Source organism: Scyliorhinus canicula, chromosome 18 (genome assembly GCF_902713615.1).
Source record: "Scyliorhinus canicula chromosome 18, sScyCan1.1, whole genome shotgun sequence".
Lineage (NCBI taxonomy): Eukaryota > Metazoa > Chordata > Chondrichthyes > Carcharhiniformes > Scyliorhinidae > Scyliorhinus > Scyliorhinus canicula.
The window spans coordinates 13,748,795-13,768,532 of NC_052163.1; the positions used below are offsets into that span (position 1 = coordinate 13,748,795).

General features: G+C 43.4%; 1 protein-coding gene across 1 annotated transcript in view; it reads right to left on the minus strand.

The window, feature by feature from the left end:
* Positions 1-19,738, minus strand: part of rptor (regulatory associated protein of MTOR, complex 1) — a 415,805-nt gene that overhangs the window by 110,670 nt on the left and 285,397 nt on the right. Inside the window, exons 19-20 of the mRNA XM_038778271.1 lie at positions 18,418-18,558; positions 14,573-14,731 (exon numbers count right to left, since the gene is read on the minus strand). Coding sequence (XP_038634199.1) covers positions 14,573-14,731; positions 18,418-18,558 — 300 coding nt within the window. The remainder of the gene's footprint in view (positions 1-14,572; positions 14,732-18,417; positions 18,559-19,738) is intronic.

Sequence of the window (19,738 nt, forward strand, 5' to 3'; positions counted from 1 at the left end):
TCCTTAGCCGCATCCCGCTTGCGGAGCTGATGAGCCAGCATCCTACTCGCCTTTTCACCATGTTCGTACACCGCCCCCTGTGCCTTCCTCCACTGTGCCTCCGCCTTTCTAGCTGTCAGCAAATCAAATTTAGCCTGCAGGCTGCGCCTCTCCCCCAACAGTCCCTCCTCTGGTGCCTCTGCATACCTCCTGTCCACCTCCAGCATCTTTCCCACCAGTCTCTCTCTCTCACTCCTCTCCCTGTGTGCCCGGATGGATATCAGCTCCCCACGAATCACTGCCTTCAGGGCTTCCCAGACCATCCCCACCTGAACTTCCCCCGTATCATTCACCTCGAGGTACCCCTCAATACTTGCCTGGACCCTCCTACACACCTCCTCCTCCTCCAACAACCCCACATCCAACCACCACAACGGACGTTGGTCCCGCACCTCCCCCATCTCCAACTCTATCCAATGCGGAGCGTGGTCGGAGATTGCAATGGCCGAATACTCGGCCTCCTCCACTCTCGGAATCAGTCCCCTACTCACCATGAAGAAATCTATCCGAGAGTAGACCCTATGTACGTGCGAGAAGAAAGAGTACTCGCGTGCCCTCGGCCTCACAAACCTCCATGGATCCACCCCACCCATCTGATCCATAAACCCTCTCAGTACCTTGGCCGCCGCCGGCCTCCTACCCGTCCTAGAGCTGTAATTCATCTTTAATAGGCAACTGCAGAGCTTTTGCCACTGGTGAAGGATGTTCACCAATGTTATTCTAACAACAAAAGCTTCTGAAGATAATATATAAGCGGCTGACATCAAAGTGACATTTTGTAATAGGAAATATTTGATCATAGTATTGATCTGTGTGAAAGGACAAACTTCTGAGAAGTAATTAAAAGTCAGTGCGATCAGGTTGTAACTACTTCAGAACACTTAGCTGGAATAAATCAAGATACTGACTGGAGCAGTTAGTTCTATTGAGTCTGCCTCAAGTGTACTTTAGAACAATTACTCTGGCCCTTGAACCAGAAATGAGAAACAACCCTTTGGACCTTGGATGTGTTGCCATCATCATAAGGTAAATGGGGCAAGATCGGAGGATAGGCTTCAAAAAAAGCTAGATAAAGGAAGAGGCAGAGGCAGGAAGGAGCAAAAAAAATCACAACACAACATATCCAATCTAACCTGGGGCTTCTCAAAGAGATAAAATGATCAGCATAAAATGAACCATAATACTGTGGCTAACACCATCAATGGGTAGACAAACTCACACATTCCTTCAAGATCAAGTTGTCTGGTTAATCTAACATAAATCTCTTTGTCCCAAAAGAATCTCCAAATTTCCATCTCAGATTCTTGAGGAAAAAGCATCTCAAAAGCCCACTAAAGGGGCCTGTGGTCAAGGTTCAATACATCAATTCATGCAAGGATTTTAAATATTTGAAAATTATCTGTCCCAAGCCTTCTCTGGTTTGTGAAAAACACAATAGATTCTTCAAACTCTCCATTCAGCTCACATCTTTAAAAACAACATCAGTTTGTTCATTCTCATTTGCACAGCAGCTAAAATCTGGACATCCGTGCTCCAAGCATGGCTACCAGATTTTGTTACCAACCCAGTTGATATTATCCTCTGGACGGGAGGATCTCAGAGTGGAACCCTGGCTCAAAAGATCCTAACTTTTACTTTCTTTATAAAAAATGGAGGAACAGGGACATCGGACTGCAAATTAGTTTTAAAAACAAGTAAAACATTTAACACGTGAAAAAACTGAATGATGATACAATACACCTTTATTCCCCCCTTAGTAACAATTACACACAGGTTTTAGGATTAATTCGGATTCCAAAGCACATCTTAATCTGCAATGGTCTCATTAGCACAAAGTTCCCATTAAGCACCCAAAATGACTGCGAGCTAATACTCTCCACTCTAAACTCCAATGGATATCTCCTCAGAATCCCCAGTTAATTGTCAGTTTCCAAACTCCACTCCCAAAAACATGCTTCAAAATCTTCTCTCATAATTAAACTTTCCCTTAGCGATTTGCCTTCCGAAATCCAGACTAGGTTTTCCAAGTGACACTTTTAACAGCGAATCCAGTCCAGGATTGTAAACCAACCCCATTTGGATTTGCCTTGATTGCTATCTCACAAACTGCTCAGTTACTTTACTCTCAATTCTCAGAGTGTATTAAAATGTTTGATTTACCTTTGATGGCTGCTGTGCCACTTTAACTCTGGTTACTGCAATTGTCTCTTTAACTCATTTTGCTTACTCTTCCTTGAATTCTCATGAACACTTGGTCTCTGTTCACTTAACTTCAGGTGTCTTAAACATTCTTTTTGTCCCAATTCCTTGGTTATCTGGATGGTAACTTGTACTTTAGGAAGCCTGTCTCTTTACAGCTTCCATGCTGCCCAATTTTACTTCTGCCTGAGTTGAGAGATGTTCACGCCCCGAGGTCCTGTCTCCAACTGTAGTCAAATGAGCTAAATTAAAACTTAAAAACTTGTCTACCGTAAAGGTTCCAGTTGCTAAGCAGCACCCACATACCTCTGCTGGTCTATTTATTCTTCACGCCGTAGCCCTCTCTAAGCCCAACAGTAACACAGTCTGAACTTAACCAATGCCTACACATACAAACATCTTTGTCCAGCATGAATTTAACTACCGGTTTTACCCTTCCAGGCACAGAAACATTCAATTAAAGACACTTCAAACTGTACCTTATTTCTAATGTCTCGCAAGACAAATATAAATACCTTAAAACTACTTTGTTTTCCTAACAATACCCAATACGTCAAATGTAATTTTTAAAAACGCAAGAGCGATCTTGGTCTAAATTAAAATCATGCTTCATAGGCGAGACTTGACAAACTAATCACAGTACTATCTGACCTGACCCTGATCAAACATCAAAAATCTTCTGAATTGGTTGGATAACTGTCAGGAATGGAATTCACCACAAAAAAACCCAATGAAAACATTTTTAAAACAAAGGAATATAATTCACAGCTCATTTTTCCCTTCAGTCCAAGAACAGAGTTTTGGATGAGGGTTTGCTGATGCTGCATAGGCTAAGGCTGATTTAATGGCTCAGAACAACAGACAACAATTGACCTTTGTCAATACTGCTATATTGTACAAGGTTCCTAAGAGTGGGCTTGGTTGACTGAACATTGATTTTAATGCTTTCAATGGAGAAGCATTGCATCTGAATATTATTGCAAATCAATTGTGAAGTCACCAAGAGTTCAGAGTTCTAACACTTGAAAACAGGCTTGAAATTTCTCCAAGCATTGAACGTGTACTCCAAATGTCACACTGAACACCAATAACTTATGTTTATGTAGCATCTTTAATGTAATAAGAGATCCCAGGTGCTTTACAGGAGTATAATAAAACACAGTAAAACATCAAGCCACAAAAGGCGATATTTAAGTCAGATACTGGACAGTGGCAGTGTTAGCACTGTTGCTTCACAGCGCCAGGGACCTAGGTTCAACTCCCGGCTTGGGTCCCCGTCTGTGCGGAGTCTGCACGTTCTCAGTGTCTGCGTGGGTTTCCTTCGGGTGCTCCAGTTTCCTCCCACAAGTCCTGAAAGACGTGCTGTTAGATAATTTGGACTTTATGAATTCTCCCTCAGTGTACCTGAACAGACGCCGTAGTGCTGGTACAAATTCAGCTGGAATATAAACAGCTCAAAAAACGAGCAATCCTGCATCAATTCAGGACAAGAATCTTGCTCGGTTCCTTCCGACGGCTCAGGTACCCACATAGCTGTGAAAATAGCAATGCTGTCATGCCAGGATTGGTCAAGTTGGAAGAGCGTTTGACCATGTGGTCCCTGACTTTCTATTGGGAACTGCTGAGAGATTTGAAGCCACAATGGACCATTCTTGTTCATGTAGCTTTAATTTGGATTTTACAACTTTGAACAAAGTCTAATCTGCAGAACGTACTCGTTTTTGGCATATTGCATGGTGGTTGGGAAATCAATAGCAGTTAGCTGTAATGCCACATAAATCAATTAGACCAGTAGAATGCTGTTCACTGCAACATTTCTGAAATTCCAACCAGCTTTCAATCAATTATATATATTTCTTTGCTGGGTGGTTCCTTGCGCTCGCAGAGCTGAGAAATGCTATGCTTTCTACCGGGACTCTGGTTTTATTCGGGGCCTCAGTGGGGAACACCCCCACTGAGGCCGCACTTACTCCCGTTTCTTGCACTACGTAGCTCCGCTTGCTGGAATTCTCAGTGCATAAGGAGATTGGGATGCCATTTTTAAATGGTGCCCTGATCTCTCGACCCCCCAAGGCGACTCCCCCAAAGTCCCAACTCATCTATAAAGGGCCCTCGGGAGTGTATGAGGCCCTGCTCCCATGCAGGGCACCCCCAGGCCTGATCCCCATTGCGGGAGAAATGCCAGCCTGGTACCTTGGCAGTGCTAGCTGGACACCCAGGTGGCACTGCCAGGATGCCAACGCCAAGGTGCCCAGGTGGCATCAGCAGAGCCAGGGTGCCACCCTGCCCATAGGCCAAACATCCCCATGAGTACTGTTCCAACTCGTCCTCGTTTGAAAGTTGCCCACCAGAGGTCTCCGAGGAGAAGGGGTTAGAACCCAATGCCTTGGGTAGATCATGGGTTAGCATGTTAGAGAATTTAGCTGTCTCCCTCTAATATCCAGATTCAGATTGTAGCTTCTTGCGAGATTGCTCTAGAACTCGCGAGGCGTGACGAGCTAGGTATATCCCAGAAGAGGCCTCTCCTGCCGGCGCTGTGCTACCTTTTGGGTGCATTGCGGCCAGTATATCGTGCCATATATATATATATTATATTTGTGTGTGTGTGCTGTAACATATCAACTTCCTTCAGAAGGAAAAACAATTAGATTCATCATTGCACTGAGTAGGGTGACAACAGTTTACTGCCCTGTAGATGAATACTTAAATACTGTAAACAGCCGGTGCAGACTCGATGGGCCGAATAGTCTCCTTTGGCACTGTAAATTTTATGAAGGCCACCACGCCTTCAATACAGCCTGAAGCAAGGAAAGCTATTCTCCACAAATGAAAACAAAGGTGCTTTACAGAATATACCAAATAATAGAGTATTTATAAGTGCATTGAATTCCAGGAACACTGGCTTGTGCTCTCCATGTGTCCATGTATAATTCTCACACATCCTGGGCTGCCATTGTTCCACCAGGCCACCGTCAACCTGCCAACTCCCAGAACATCCTCCAGGGTAACATATGACTCTGATTCAGCTTGTTAAATGTGAAAGATTGTCAAAATGATGAATTATGCAATTTTTAAAACAAAAGTTCCCATGAAGTAGCAACTGAATATTTAGAACACTTTCTGTAATGTAAAAATGGAAGTGTTTCTGTTGAGTGTAATGATTACACAATCTAGACACAAAGGACATTCGTTTATTTTGCCCTTGTAAACTTTACATTCTTATGTCAGAGAATGTAGGTTTTCACAGAAAATTTCAACTTCATGAATTTGCGTCCATGATGTCCCACATCTGTTCTTCAATTTTAAGGGTAGCACAGTGGTTGGCACTGTTGCTTCGCAGCTCCAGGGTCCCAGGTTCGATTCCCGGCTTGCGTCACTTGTCTGTGTAGAGTCTGCACGTTCTCCCAGTGCCTGCGTGGGGTTCCTCTGGGTGGTCCGGTTTCATCCACAGTTTAAAGATATACAGGTTAGGTGGATTGGCCATGCCAAATTGCCCTTAGTGCCCACAAAGGTAAGGTGGGGTTACTGGGTTATGGGAATACCGTGTCCAAAAAGATTAGGTTGGGTTACGGGGGTCGGGTGGAGGTGTGGGCTCAAGTAGGGGCTCTTTACAAGAGCTGGTGCAAACTCGATGGGCCGAATGGTCTCCTTCTGCACTGAAAAATTCTATGATTCTATGGAGGCCACCACGCATAGTTCAATACAGCCTGAAGCAAGGAAAGCTATTCTCCACAAATGAAAACAAAGGTGCCTTACAGAATATACCAAATAATGGAGTATTTATAAGGGCATTGAATTCCAGGAACACTGGCTTGACCTCTCCATGTATAATTCTCACACATCCTGGGCTGCCATTGTTCCACCAGGCCACCGTCAACCTGCCAACTCCCAGAACATCCTCCAGGGTAACATATGACTGATTCAGCCTGGCCATCTGTTGACTCAAAGTTTTGAAAGTGTCTACATGACCAGCTCACAGTCAACTTCTGGTACCACTTCCAAGTGGCTATTTTCCATGTGCCAGCCCCGAGAAGGGGGCGTTGGTGGGTTACTTGACAGTATGGAGCATCTGAGCCCAGTTGGATGCCATCCATGCCTGATATTGTAGTTTTGCCCATTCCAGTAGGAGTCATCGTGAAGAAAAGCAGAAAATCTCCCACACTTGGCTGAGATCAGCTAATTCAGCACTGACTGAGGGTCAAATCTCGAGCTTTTCCATTAAGTACTTGAGATTTAAGCCGTCAAATATTATGCTAAATCAGAACTTTAGCATGAAAATGAAAGAGACACAGAGTTAAAACTCATTGCTGATGTGAACTATCATTTATCCCTGTGCTTCAGAGCTCACATTGCAATTCTAACATCAGCAAGGCAAACGCTCCAGTCAATTACACAGTTAATGTCCAAATGCAGCCAGATCTGGACAAAGTCCAGGCCTGGGCTGACAAGTGCCAGGCAATGACCATCTCCTTCAAGCAAGGATCTAACCATTGCCCCTTGACATTCAATGGCAATATGATCTCTGAATCCCCCACTAACATCCTGGTCATTGTTGACTACAAACTGAACTGGACTAGCCATATTAATACTGTGGTTCCCTGAGCAGGTCAAATGTTAGGAACCCTACAGCGAGTAACACATCTCCTGACCCCCCCACCCACACAAAAGCCTGTCCACCATCTACAAGGCACAAGCCAGGAGCGTAATGGAATACACTCTACTGGCTGGAATGAGTGCAGCTCCAAAAAGAAGCTCGACACCATCCAGGACAAAGCCCACTTGATTGCTCCCCCTTCCACAAACATTCAAACCCTCCACCACCGATGAACAGTGGCAGCCATGTGTACTATCTACAAGATAGAACATAGAACAGTACAGCACAGAACAGGCCCTTCGGCCCTCGATGTTGTGCCGAGCCATGATCACCCTACTCAAACCCACGTATCCACCCTATACCCGTAACCCAACAACCCCCCCCCCGCCAACCTTACTTTTTTTTAACGACACTACGGGCAATTTAGCATGGCCAATCCACCTAACCCGCACATCTTTGGACTGTGGGAGGAAACCGGAGCACCCGGAGGAAACCCACGCATCCACGGGGAGGACGTGCAGACTCCGCACAGACAGTGACCCAAGCCGGAAATCGAACCTGGGAACCTGGAGCAGTGAAACAACTGTGCTAACCGCTGCACTGCCGTGCTGCCCTCGGTTATTGAGATCCTTTTAATAACTTGGTATTAAAACAGATAGTTGCTTTTGCCAAGACAAATCTTGAAGTGTAGTTCGGCTAGATCAGCATGGGTAGGCATAATTTTTCCTTCAAGGGTCAGATGGGTTGCACTACTACAGTAATGCGGGATTCGAGAACCCCTCAATAACGGAGCAGAAGTGTTGCTTCAGAAGAATTTTCAAGCAAAGGCACCTCAACTGATATTGCAACTGAGAATTTAAGACTTGATATTGTGATTAGGTTCTTTTTGAGGCCAATGGTGGAAGTAGCAATGAAAGCATTTCAAGCCATCTGTAGTCAAAGACTTATTCAAAATCTGACAGCTCGTCATTCTCTCAGAGACCGCACGGGTAAAATCTCCATTGTGTGGGCGTACTGACAGAATTTTAACCTGCGAGTGGTCAATTCTGACATCAGTTCAATTCAAGGTGGAATTTTAGAATACCCAATTCATTTTTTCCAATTTAGCGTGGTCAATCCACCTAGCTTGCACATTTTTGGGTTGTAGGGGCGAAACCCACGCAAACACGGGGAGAACGTGCAAACTCCACAGCGACAGTGACCCAGAGCCGGGATCGAACCTGGGACCTCGGTGCCGTGAGGCAACAGTGCTAACCCACTGCGCCACCGTGCTGCCACGGAAAGGCAGATTCCTGATAAGAGCTGAAGGAGGTTGCAGGAGTCAGAGAAATCATATGTTTTTAGTGTTTTATTTATTGGAAAGAATCCTGCTCCGAATGCTTGGAAGCTCTACAATGTGGAAAGACAGCAAAATCAATGTTGCTGGTGATCTGTCTCTGGAAATGCCAAGTGGTAACTACAACTTCTGAATCTGGCTACTGTCATTAACTAATGTTGAAACTGCCTGAGAATTTGGCACGGAAGTTAAACTACTTTGAAATCAAAGTATTGATGCAAGGCACTGCAAAAATGCATTGGTGTGAACAAGGTTGACTATAACCTATCAGCACCAATAATGTATAAAGACAAAAAGTCACTCAACAATTGATAGCTAATCAAGAGTGGAGCCAAATTGTAGCAGCAAAGGTTTCCAGTGGCAGAAGGTCAGTAATCAGAGGACAACGGTATAATGTGATTGGTTAAACAGCCGGACGTGACAGCGGAAAGGTTTTCAACTTTTAAACCGAGCCCTGTGGCGATTTGGAATACGCCACCTGGCAGATTCAACAGTAACATTCAAAAGCGAAAAGGATGAATACTTGGAGAGGGGTGGGGGTGGGTCTTGAAAAAGGAAAGAAATGACAAGGCTATGAGTGATTTAATAAGATAGCTCTGCCAAAAGAACCAATACACTACAGGCACGAGGGCCAAATGACCTTCTGTACTGTATCATTCCCCCATTTGGACTAGTGTAAAACCACCATAGAGCTGCTGCTGACGAGAGAAAAGATTCTTTTGCACTGTTTTGAAGACCACGGAGATTTCCAAGTACCCTCATCAGTGCTGCGGATCAACTGTGGATTAGTTGGAACACACTTGCCTTTACATCAGGATGTCATGCTTCAACTCCCACACCAAAGACTCGGGTATAAAATCTGGGCTGCACATTTTATCACTTTGCAAATAAATTTCTGAATCCCAAGTCATTTACGTAAATCAGAAACTGTAGGAGTACTGGTTTGCTCCACTTTGCTTTCCCACCCACACAACTCCCCATATAATGGGTACTCATTGTTTATTACCCTTCAGTCAATTTATTGGTCATTCCCAGGGGTTGTTTTGAATCTCTTCAACTTTGAGCTTGATCAATAGATTTTCCCCAAACTCTATTTTGAAAGACCAGGTATACCAGATCTTCGGTATTTTCACAGTTCACTTGCGTTGTCACTTTCTCAATGAAGTGGAGGTGGTAAGTCGGTAGGATCTTCCTCTTTTGAGTTCATGTTAGCTGCTTATGTAATAGGCTATTATCAAAGAGATAATCCTAAAGTTTACTCCTGATAATCAATTTCATTCTATCACTCGGACTGGTAGTGGGAATCATGGATCAGTGGTTGCCTGCACGTCTTATGGCTATATTGTCAGCCTTTTTCCAACCTGGTATTGCCCCACTGTCCAATGAATCTTAAATGACAGATCTACATTATACAGCAGGCATCACAACTTCAGAACTTTTCAAAGGAAACTATTTATTTAATGAACAGTTTAACTACATTTTAGGAAGAGCATTGTTATAATGGCAGGAATAGAGATAGCCAGTTTGGTACAGCAAGGCCCCTCAGTGAATGGGATCAGGTAATCTGTTTTTTTTAATTAATCGAGGAATACAGGTTGGAAGAGGACAGTGGGATAACTGCCCGGCACATCCTTGATTAATGCCATGGAAGCTTTTACATTCACCCGAGGGGACAGAGGAGATCTTGTTTTTGCATCTATTCCAAAAGACTGCATTTGAAAATGCAGCACGCTCCCTTAGTAATGCGCAGAAATGTCAATATAGATTATATTCTCAAATCTCTGAGGGGAGCTCGAACCCAAAACTGCCTGACTCAGAGGTGAGTGTGTTACCATTGAGTCAGTGCCTCACAGATCACTTCCCCAGTCTCTCTCCCTCAGCACTCAAATAAAATGCAAGTGCAAGATGCTGAATTTATCAAATTGTTTCTGATCACTGTACACGGTTATAATAATGAATATATTTTAAAATCCATGAAGACAAATGGGGCAAAGTGAGGCACTTTGTGAGGTACAAAGTGAAATCCTACGAGATTTATTTGTTTACAGCACTTGTGGTCTATTTCGGCTTTCAAAGTCATTGCTTTTAATTGCGTTTTAGTTGGTGAGAAAATGTTACTCATGTCACTCCTTGTGAATACTTGGGAACATTGGTCATTCATAATATTGACTATTTTGTGTTCAATCCCAACTGTAGGCCTGTTTGGGAGCTCTATGATTTCCATCTCTTCTAACTTGTCTTTCTATTATACAATATTGCAGTATTTCTCCACTTCTATTTCGAAGTTCTGCTTTCTCCCCCTCTGCTCATCCTTTTAAGGTGCTGAATGCTGAATTTAGCAAATAGTTTCATGTGGTTCTAGAACTTGGGTCAAGATCATATAGCCGATTGGCCATTTCCTTTCTAATGGACTGTGAGGACTTTGCATCCATACCATTGAGGAATAATCTGTACTTCTCTGAAAGCGACTTCTTTTGCACACATTTTAAAGTTATTTTGTCCAATTAAAATTCAGAACGACAATAATTGGAATAATTAACCATTCTGTAGGCCCAATAGAGATATAAAATATTGGGCCATCCACAACAGTCCTGGATCGTCTGAGCAAAAACCTGACATCTCCATCAGGTACTAAACTTGACTGTGTGGAATTGAAATCAAAAAGAAACTAGGAATAGGTCTGCTACCTATTTTAACAAAACTTCCCCATACTCTTCCATTGCTAGTTCTTCAATTTGCCATTACATTTTACTGAAATAGAATTGACAATAAATAGCCATTCCTTGTAAGTTTGATGTTCAAAACCTGATCACTGTACACGGTTATAATAGTGAAAATATATGTTAAAATCCATGAAGACAAATTGAGATACTTTGCGAGGTACAAAGTGAGAAAAAAAAAGGCTGTTTGCAGCCTTTAAATTAAAATTAATTTCTTGGTTTATGCACCTTATCTGGTAGTTGCACTTTTAAAACTTTTCTCTCAGCAAAAAGACGCAACAATAAAACAACTTGAATTCTAAGAGTGTAAGACTCTCTTCAGTATTACACAGAAGGCAACAGAAATGACACACTGTAAACAAAGATGTATTTCTAAACGATCCAAGCGGCAGGCAGTGCATGCAAAAACAAGGAGCCTCAACTTCCATCTTCCAACGACAGGAGAAATGCAAAGCAGCTTGCTGTCTTTTTTTTTTAAAGCCCTTGACAAGTTGAATACATGGCCACCCAACAGTTTTTTTTTTAAAAACAGTCCTAGGATCTTTGAATCACTACAGTACAGAAGGAGGCCATTCAGCCCTTTGAGTCTGCATCAACCCTCCGAAAGAGCACCCTACCTAGGCTCACGCCCTCACCCTATGCCCAAAACTAGTGACCCAACATAACCTTTTGGATACTAAGGGGCAATTTAGTCTGGCCAATCCACCTAATCTGCACATTTTTGGATTTTTGGGGGGTGGGGGGTTGGGGGGGGGGTAAGTAAATGGAGCATCTGGATGAAACCCAGAGACACGGAGAACGCGCAAACTCCATACAGACAGTCACCCAAGGCTGCAATTGAACCCAGGTTGCTGCGCTGAGGCAGCAGTGCTAACCACTGCGCCGCCACCACCCTAGGCAGATCTCACCCAACAATTCTGGAGGGTACTATTTATGACTGCATGTTCTGAGGTTGCGAAGAATATATAAATGCAATTTCTCTTTTAAAATAGCATTCATAGTGCCTAGCTAGTACAGCCTAATGTTTTGACAACCCCTTCACAAGGTAGATAATGTAGGATTCTCAATAATGCTGTTCTTTTAAGAGTGTATTTGCACGATCAATCATTTTAACAATAATGTAGTTTTAAAATTTATAGTTGAATTGTAGATAAATTCTGCGACAATGCTTCTAATATCAATCAATTCTAAACAGCCAAAGGATAAAAGGCTGGGATCCTTTTAGTGAACCGTTTCATACAAGTAAAACTTAAAACAACTTATTTTGAGGAATCATGGGTGTGCGTATGAATTCATAACAACAGATTTCCTGTAGCTTTTGGAAGTTCAGCAGTACAAATATCAGGGCTACTTATTCACGTTGATCGAGGTGCAGTGTTTTAAAATCTCAGTATTGTAGAAACGTTGAGTAATACTTTCAAGTACAATTCTATTATGTATATTTCTGCAGGAAATGTAAGTTGCTGCATTGATCATGGTGTGTTCTTTGGACGTTGTGGCTCTTCCTCAAAACCCAGGATACACAAGATAGTCAAGATGTTTCTGGATGTGGGCTGGTGGAAGATACTGTCAGCATTGCAAAGCGGGGGTGAGCGATATCATATGGTGAGATCTAAATCTAACCAGCCTCTTCAGCAGTAATTATTCAAATGGCAGGTATTCTTTAGAATATAATACCAGCGCACTTTGCTATCAAATTAACAGGGGTCTCAGCTAACACAAACTTGTTGTATGTAATCCTGCTTCCATATTAAGTGAAGCCTAATTCCCAGCCGGCCTCAGGAAGCAGGTTAAGTTAATTAAACACTATCAACTTAAAGCTGCTTCCAGATCAAGGCCGGGACTGTACCTTTTGTTAATGGGAGGCCTGGATATCAGGAAGGATGACACCCAACTAAATTAGCTCAAATGAGGAACTATCCTTGCTGTAAAGATCAATTCCCCTTTGCCCTTTAACAACTAATTTTCTTCTATAGTTTTCCTCTCATTGCCTCCTTGCTGGAGTACTATTTCACAAGCATTCAAGAACCTGGTATGTTATTAGCCTAGAAAGCAGTCATTTCACTGTGGAGGTTTCAGCCATCCAGATACCAGGCTCTGCATTTTTATTCAAACATCTTCACCCATCTTTCTTTCCTCCAAGGCACTGCTTCAAGCCTACCTCCCTGATCAAACATTTGGGTCACCTGTCCTATTATCTCCTCCTTTATCTCTGGGTCAACTCTTTCCCGATTGCACGAGGGTGAAGTCCTTTGGGGCATTTAGGTACACTTATTTATAGAATGCAAATCCTGAAGCCGAGCGATCGTCTCGTTTGCGGAATTTTAAGGCAATTAGTCTGGCACTCAGTTTGCAGAGGGGACACGGCTCAGGAAAGTGCAGCATTGTTGGTGTCGTTCCACAAGTGCACTGAGAGCCCAGCGGTGGAGGCTGGCTGTACAGAAGGCCCTGGCTTGGCACCACTGTCACTGCGGCAGTTCACACCTGCCACCCGACAGATGGGGTTTGTCACAAGGAAGTTGAGTGGTTTCCTGTGTTTCCCATTCCTTGATACGAAGGTTGTTTGCTGGTAGACCTTGCTCAGGCAAGGGGGCTCCTGAGAGGATGGAAAACAAAGTATGTGGATTGGACAGGCCATTTTTAAGCGAGGTGCAGCATGGTTGGTTTCAATCAACCTGTGGGTTTCCGTCAGTCGACAGATGTGTGGTGGACTGACGTTTCCAAGGCAGAAGGCAGGGAACAGTTGTTGAGTGGAGAGTTCCAGTTATGATGTGCATTGTTGCATTCAATTGAGCGTCAACAAGATGCGTGCGAGATTACCTTTACCAGAGAGGTGTACAGTTGTCTACTGCAGAGTATTATGGGGCAAATGCGGAGGTCTGGAGCATTGTAACAGCAGCATTCCACGTAGATCCAGCAAATTTGGTTTATAGGTTGTTTTTGGTTTTGATCTTTGCTCCATTAAAGGTATGCAATAAATACAAGTCATTCACTTAACTGGCAAGTTTCAACCTACTCTCACAGCTGCTGGCCATTTTTCCTCTTTCACCCAAGGTTACAAGTGTTAGAAGCATGTTGCTACCCTGGCTACGATCTCAACGCTGCACAGCCTGTCCAGTCACAGCTTAACTACAGTGAGATTTTTCCTTAAGCACAGTGGCCTATATTATAGTACTAAATTTGCAAAGCAGCTAGTATTTGGCATGTTCACACAGCTATATTGAAATCAGGTAAAACATCTTATTTATCACTGGTAGGCTATTGAAACATTCAGATATACTATGTACCAACAGCATTCAACAGTGAAGCAGGCTACAGGGTGAAGGCGTGTAAGACAGCAAGATAAAAAACCAAGCAGATAAAAAACAAGCAGATATTGCAATAGCTTATTCTGAGAAGAACTCAGCACCATGGAAATCAGAATTAATTCATGGATAAAATTCAGCTCAATTACACCTGCACAATGGAGTACCAAATTTATTATTGTCTAGGGCCTGCACGGGGAAGAACTTCAGTGAAGAGGAAAGTATTATTTAAATTTAACAAACCACCCCCTGATTTTAATCCTGGGAAGAAGGTTCACTTTTGAAAACGTGACGGAGATTCTGAATGCATACAGCCTCTTACAGAATGCATGAAATTGAAGAGAGCCCCCTGTGAGAAATCAATATCCTGAAGTCTTACCTATTAACGAGTTCAAGGAGCTGTAGGAACTGACTCTCCTCATTTTATCTATGGTTTCAAAAGAAAGTATGTACTCATCGTTGTCAGGGCTTCCCAGGGTACTACTGGCACTGCTACTGGTGCTTAGGTACCCAGGAGAGAAAGGATTTGAACCACCAGCTGAAAGAGAATGAAAATCAAGATGAAGGACTAAATGTCTTAGAAGTACAATACTAGCTTGACTGCTATAATTATACCCCCTTCTCCGTACAGTGTAGGTTATTTAGATATTCTCTTTTCAATCACTATTTCAAATGACTAAACAGCCTTTAAATTTGATCATTTTGAAATCATTCTAATTTTGTAATTGTTAATGGTGGAAATGCAAGACCATGTCGTGGCACATGGTCCTATAGAACTCTGGCCTGTAACTCGCCAGCTCTCAGACCTATACAGACTTGTCGGGAGAAGGGACAAGCAACAAGTTACATTCTTACTAGGAACCAAGGGAAAACCTATTCAATTGTGGACCATTCTGAAGACGCTGTCTGTCTGTGCCTGTGGCACGTTAACAAAATAATGTTCACAGGGATATTGCACTGGGTAGGCCGGCACACACCTACCTACCAGGTGGAAAATCATTTAATTTTAAACATTTGAGGAAACAAGAAATCTAGTTTTTGCAAAAGCATGTCCCCTTTAGAATGAAGCGATGCCACTTTACAATCATCCAATGACAACAGATTTTAATCACCGTTGGATGTTGCCATGGAAAGTTGAAATGCGAAGTACATATGGTCCAGATTGAAGACGGCAGCTTTCTCTAGAACTTAACTAAACGTGTTAACAACAGGTTCCACAAACTTTCTGAACCTCAATTAGAAGTGAACACACTGAATAATATGACTGAATAATCATGAGTTGGGCGCAGATTTACAACTTCAGTGAGGTGGTGTAAGATTTACACACCAGATATCATTAGCAAAGATTATGGCTTTGCCGAAGTGTTTTTTATAACTGGGTATTACTTTTGCACTGATCAAGCACTAGCTCATAATCAACACTTAAAACATCAGATATTACATCGTAACGTTGCATATTAAAGCCATACTTCTTCAAGTCTGCTAGGTACACAGAACAGGCTGAACAGGAAAGGTTCAACTGAATTATTTCTTGTCGTATGTCAGAGCACAATTCTTTTTATTTCCTATCATGAAAAAAGACTTGTAGAGCATACATCAAATTAGAGTTAGGATTTTGAGTAACTTAAAGTCAAATTCATTGCTGTTTTTCCGATGCTGCAGAAAGTTTTTAATCTATTTGCTTCCGAGCGGAGAATTTTTATGGCTGTACAATGAAGTCTTAATCGTTTGCATAAACATCAATAAAACGTTATGTTGGCTTTTGGTTCATTAATATTTGGATAATTACTGATGCGAAAGATTTAAAAGGCATTCATCCTAGATCATAGTTACTATGATGATGGCTTAACACTTGATAACTGCCTATTGGAGAGTAAATATAATTTCAACCAATTTGTTTTTTTTTGAATAAAAGAAATGCAAAGGCAAAGCGTCAAAAGGCGGGTTCCTTGAGAATGCGGACAATGGCAGACTTAAAGGAGAATGGATGCGAATTGTGAAGACGAAACTCTTTATAATATCAGCTAATAGGGGGGCCAACAAGGGAACTTGGGTTGTCAGCCGTCTGCTGGGAACAGGATCAACTGGTGGATAAGGTGAACTCAGAGAAGGCATAAGGGGAGATTCGGAGAGCAGCCAGAAAAAGAAGTTGAGTGCAAGGCTGGGGTAGGGGAATGTCTTTGGGGGTAGTTAGACTTGGTGGGCTAGGGGGGAGGGAGGGAAGCGGTTGCTCAAAGGATGGCCTCAGTGATAATGAAGTCTACGGCTTCTCACAATTGTTGGAGGTGAAGAGGGAAGAGAGAAGTTTATAGCGAAGAAAAAACAATGAAGGTTGTTCTTACATTCCAGAATGACGATGGAATAGTGAGCAGTTACGGCAAAGAAAGTGAGGAACCAATAGTGCATTATGTGGGCCACCCTGAACTGGCGATGAACAACTAATCCTGTCGTCTGCCATAGACCAGACAAGAGGCAGGGCAATGATGAGGATGAGAGTGAAAGTAAGGTTTTAATGGAGATAAGGGCATCAAAGGTGAGGGGATGGTTGAGCAGGCTGGTAACGATAGAAATGTGGTGAATGGAAGGCCGATATCTCATCAGTTGGAATTTGAAAGTGTTGTTGTAAGTGACTTGGGGGAAAGTTTTTGAGTGGGATTCTTCGTCCCGCTACACGGGCACCCCTGGGATTTTCCATCTCACCAGCCGGCCAATGGGGTTTCCCATTGTGGGCAGCCCCAAGGCGTCGGGAAACCCCTGGGCTGCTGACGCAACAGAGAATTCCGACAATGGAGAATCCAGTCCTTTATTTACAAGAGCAAACACAAAAGGAAATGGGGCCGGAGGGGGTTAAGAGGGCCGGGAGGGGGTTAAGAGGGCCGGGAGGGGGTTAAGAGGGCCGGGAGGGGGTTAAGAGGGCCGGGTGGGGGTTAAGAGGACCGGGTGGGGGTTAAGAGGGCCAGGTGGGGGTTAAGAGGGCCAGGTGGGGGTTAAGAGGGCCGGGAGGGGGTTAAGAGGGCCGGGAGGGGGTTAAGAGGGCCGGGAGGGGGTTAAGAGGGCCGGGAGGGGGTTAAGAGGGCCGGGAGGGGGTTAAGAGGGCCGGGTGGGGGTTAAGAGGGCCGGGTGGGGGTTAAGAGTGCCGCGATCAGAGATTACCTTTGTCTGTGATTGACATGATGGAGCAGGCAGGCCATATGAAATAGCTTATCAAGGAAGCAGCTGTTAATACGGACACACCATTGTATCTTTGTATAGATATAATGTGAACGCAGTTCAACTTTGTATAATTAATTCTCCAAACAATGACCAGATACCCAATGGCACACTGAAGATACATCTGTAAGCATTTTCATTATCAAAGAAAATGGATTTTAAAATTACAACAGAAAGGGTAAGCGATTTGAGTTCTGGTGAAAGTCCTGACTAAAACAATTTACACAGGATTGGAGTTTTGTGGAGAAATATCTGATCCATTTTACAGTGGCAGATAGAATAACGTTGCACAGAATGATTCATCTGTCAATTTCAGTTGAACCTATTATGGGTCCTAACCTCTTCAATGTGCATGAAGTCGCATCCAAAGTTTTTTAAATATAAATTTAGATTACCCAATTATTTTTTCCAATTAAGGGGCAATTTAGCGTGGCCAATCCACCTACTCTGCACATTTTTGGGTTGTGGGGGCGAAACCCACGCAGACATGGGGAGAATGTGCAAACTCCACACGGACAGTGACCCAGAGCCGGGATCGAACCTGGGACCTCAGCGCCGTGAGGCGGTTTTGCTAACCACTAGGCCACCGTGTTGCCCAGTCGCATCCAAAGTTGTCGACAAGGTTCAAATCAAATACAGCACCATTCTATGATTTAATGAAAGTTACGTGGGTGCCAATTAGATCAGCACTGGCTGGTTTAGTTTGCTGAACCCATTTGGGAAACAAGTTAATGAGCCATAGAAACTACTGCATTTGGCCACCGATCCTGCCTCCTCTTCTCGTCCAGATGTTACACCAGATGTGGTAATTGCTGTGTCGAAGGAGGGGGAACAGATTGAGTGTACTTTGTAATTCCTCAGTATTGTATCTGGTGAGCTCTTTAAGTGAAAGTCAGCGTAACAAACTACACTGCTAGAATTCACAGCAAACTAATTATTTCGGCTCAGTAAGTCTGAGCCAGCCAATTATTATTGATACAAACACCTATTTATCACAGCTCCCATTGTACTCACTTTCTTCATTTAAATTTAGATTTTGAAGAGACTTATTCAAGTTCCGCACCGAAGTAGCTGCACGGATATTCCCGTAGGAACTCACTGAACGAAGCCTCGGGGTTGCTGGCCCATCACGCACAGGAGTGAAATTTCCAGGCTCTGGAATTGCAATAAGATTTTATTAGCATAGGGAGAGGATGGTCAAAAGTAGTCCAATATAGATCGCCCTTCTGTAATAAACAACTTCTTTGTTGTGGCGGTGGGAGTGGGCGTGCATGCATGTGGGGAGGCTTGTGGTGGACCTCGGGATGTACTTCTGAGGCTGTATAAGGCCCTGGTCTGACCCCATTTCGAGTATTGTGAGCAGTTTTGGGCCCCGCATCTAAGGAAGGATGTGCTGGCCGTGGCAGAGGAGGTTCACAAGAATGATCCCTGGAATGAAGAGCTTGTCGTATGAGGAACAGTTGAGGATTCTGGGTCTGTTCTCGTTGGAGTTTGGAAGGGATCTTTTTGAAACTTACAGGATACTGCGAGGCCTGGATAGAGTGGATGTGGAGAGGATGTTTCCACTTGTAGGAAAAACTAGAACCAGAGGACACACTCTCAGATTAAAGGGATGCTCCTTTAAAACAGAAATGAGGAGGAATTTCTCCAGCCAGAGGGTGGTGAATCTGTGGAACTCTTTGCCGCAAAAGGCTGTGGAGGCCAAATCACAGTGCCTTTAATACAGAGATAGATAGGTTCTTGAGTAATAAGGGGCTGGTTTAGCTCACCAGGCTAAATCGCTGGCTTTTAAAGCAGACCAAGCAGGCCAGCAGCACGGTTCGATTCCCGTACCAGCCTCCCCGGACAGGTGCCGGAATGTGGCGACTAGGGACTTTTCACAGTAACTTCATTGAAGCCTACTCGTGACAATAAGCGATTTTCATTTCATTTCATTTTCAGGGGTTATGGGGAGTGGCAGGATAATGGGGATGAGAAAAATATCAGCCATGATTGAATGGCGAAGCAGACTCGATGGGCTGAGTGGCCTAATTCTGCTCCTATGTCTCATGGACCTCTTCACGGTGCAAACACCTGCTGACACCATGAGGAAGTTGAATAGATGCAGGTAGAACCATTACCAAAGGGCCAATGCTTTGGGGAGCCAAATGGAGATAATAAAATTGTTTAAGAAAACAATTAGAAAAATGCTATCCACCCAAACTCCCAAATTATGATGACACATTTGTCAATTATTTTGTTGGGGAATCCATATCCTGTGCACAGTAGCATACATACATACACTCAAAAGTGTGATGTAATCACTGTAGGTGTAAATGATTAATCCCTGGTTGAT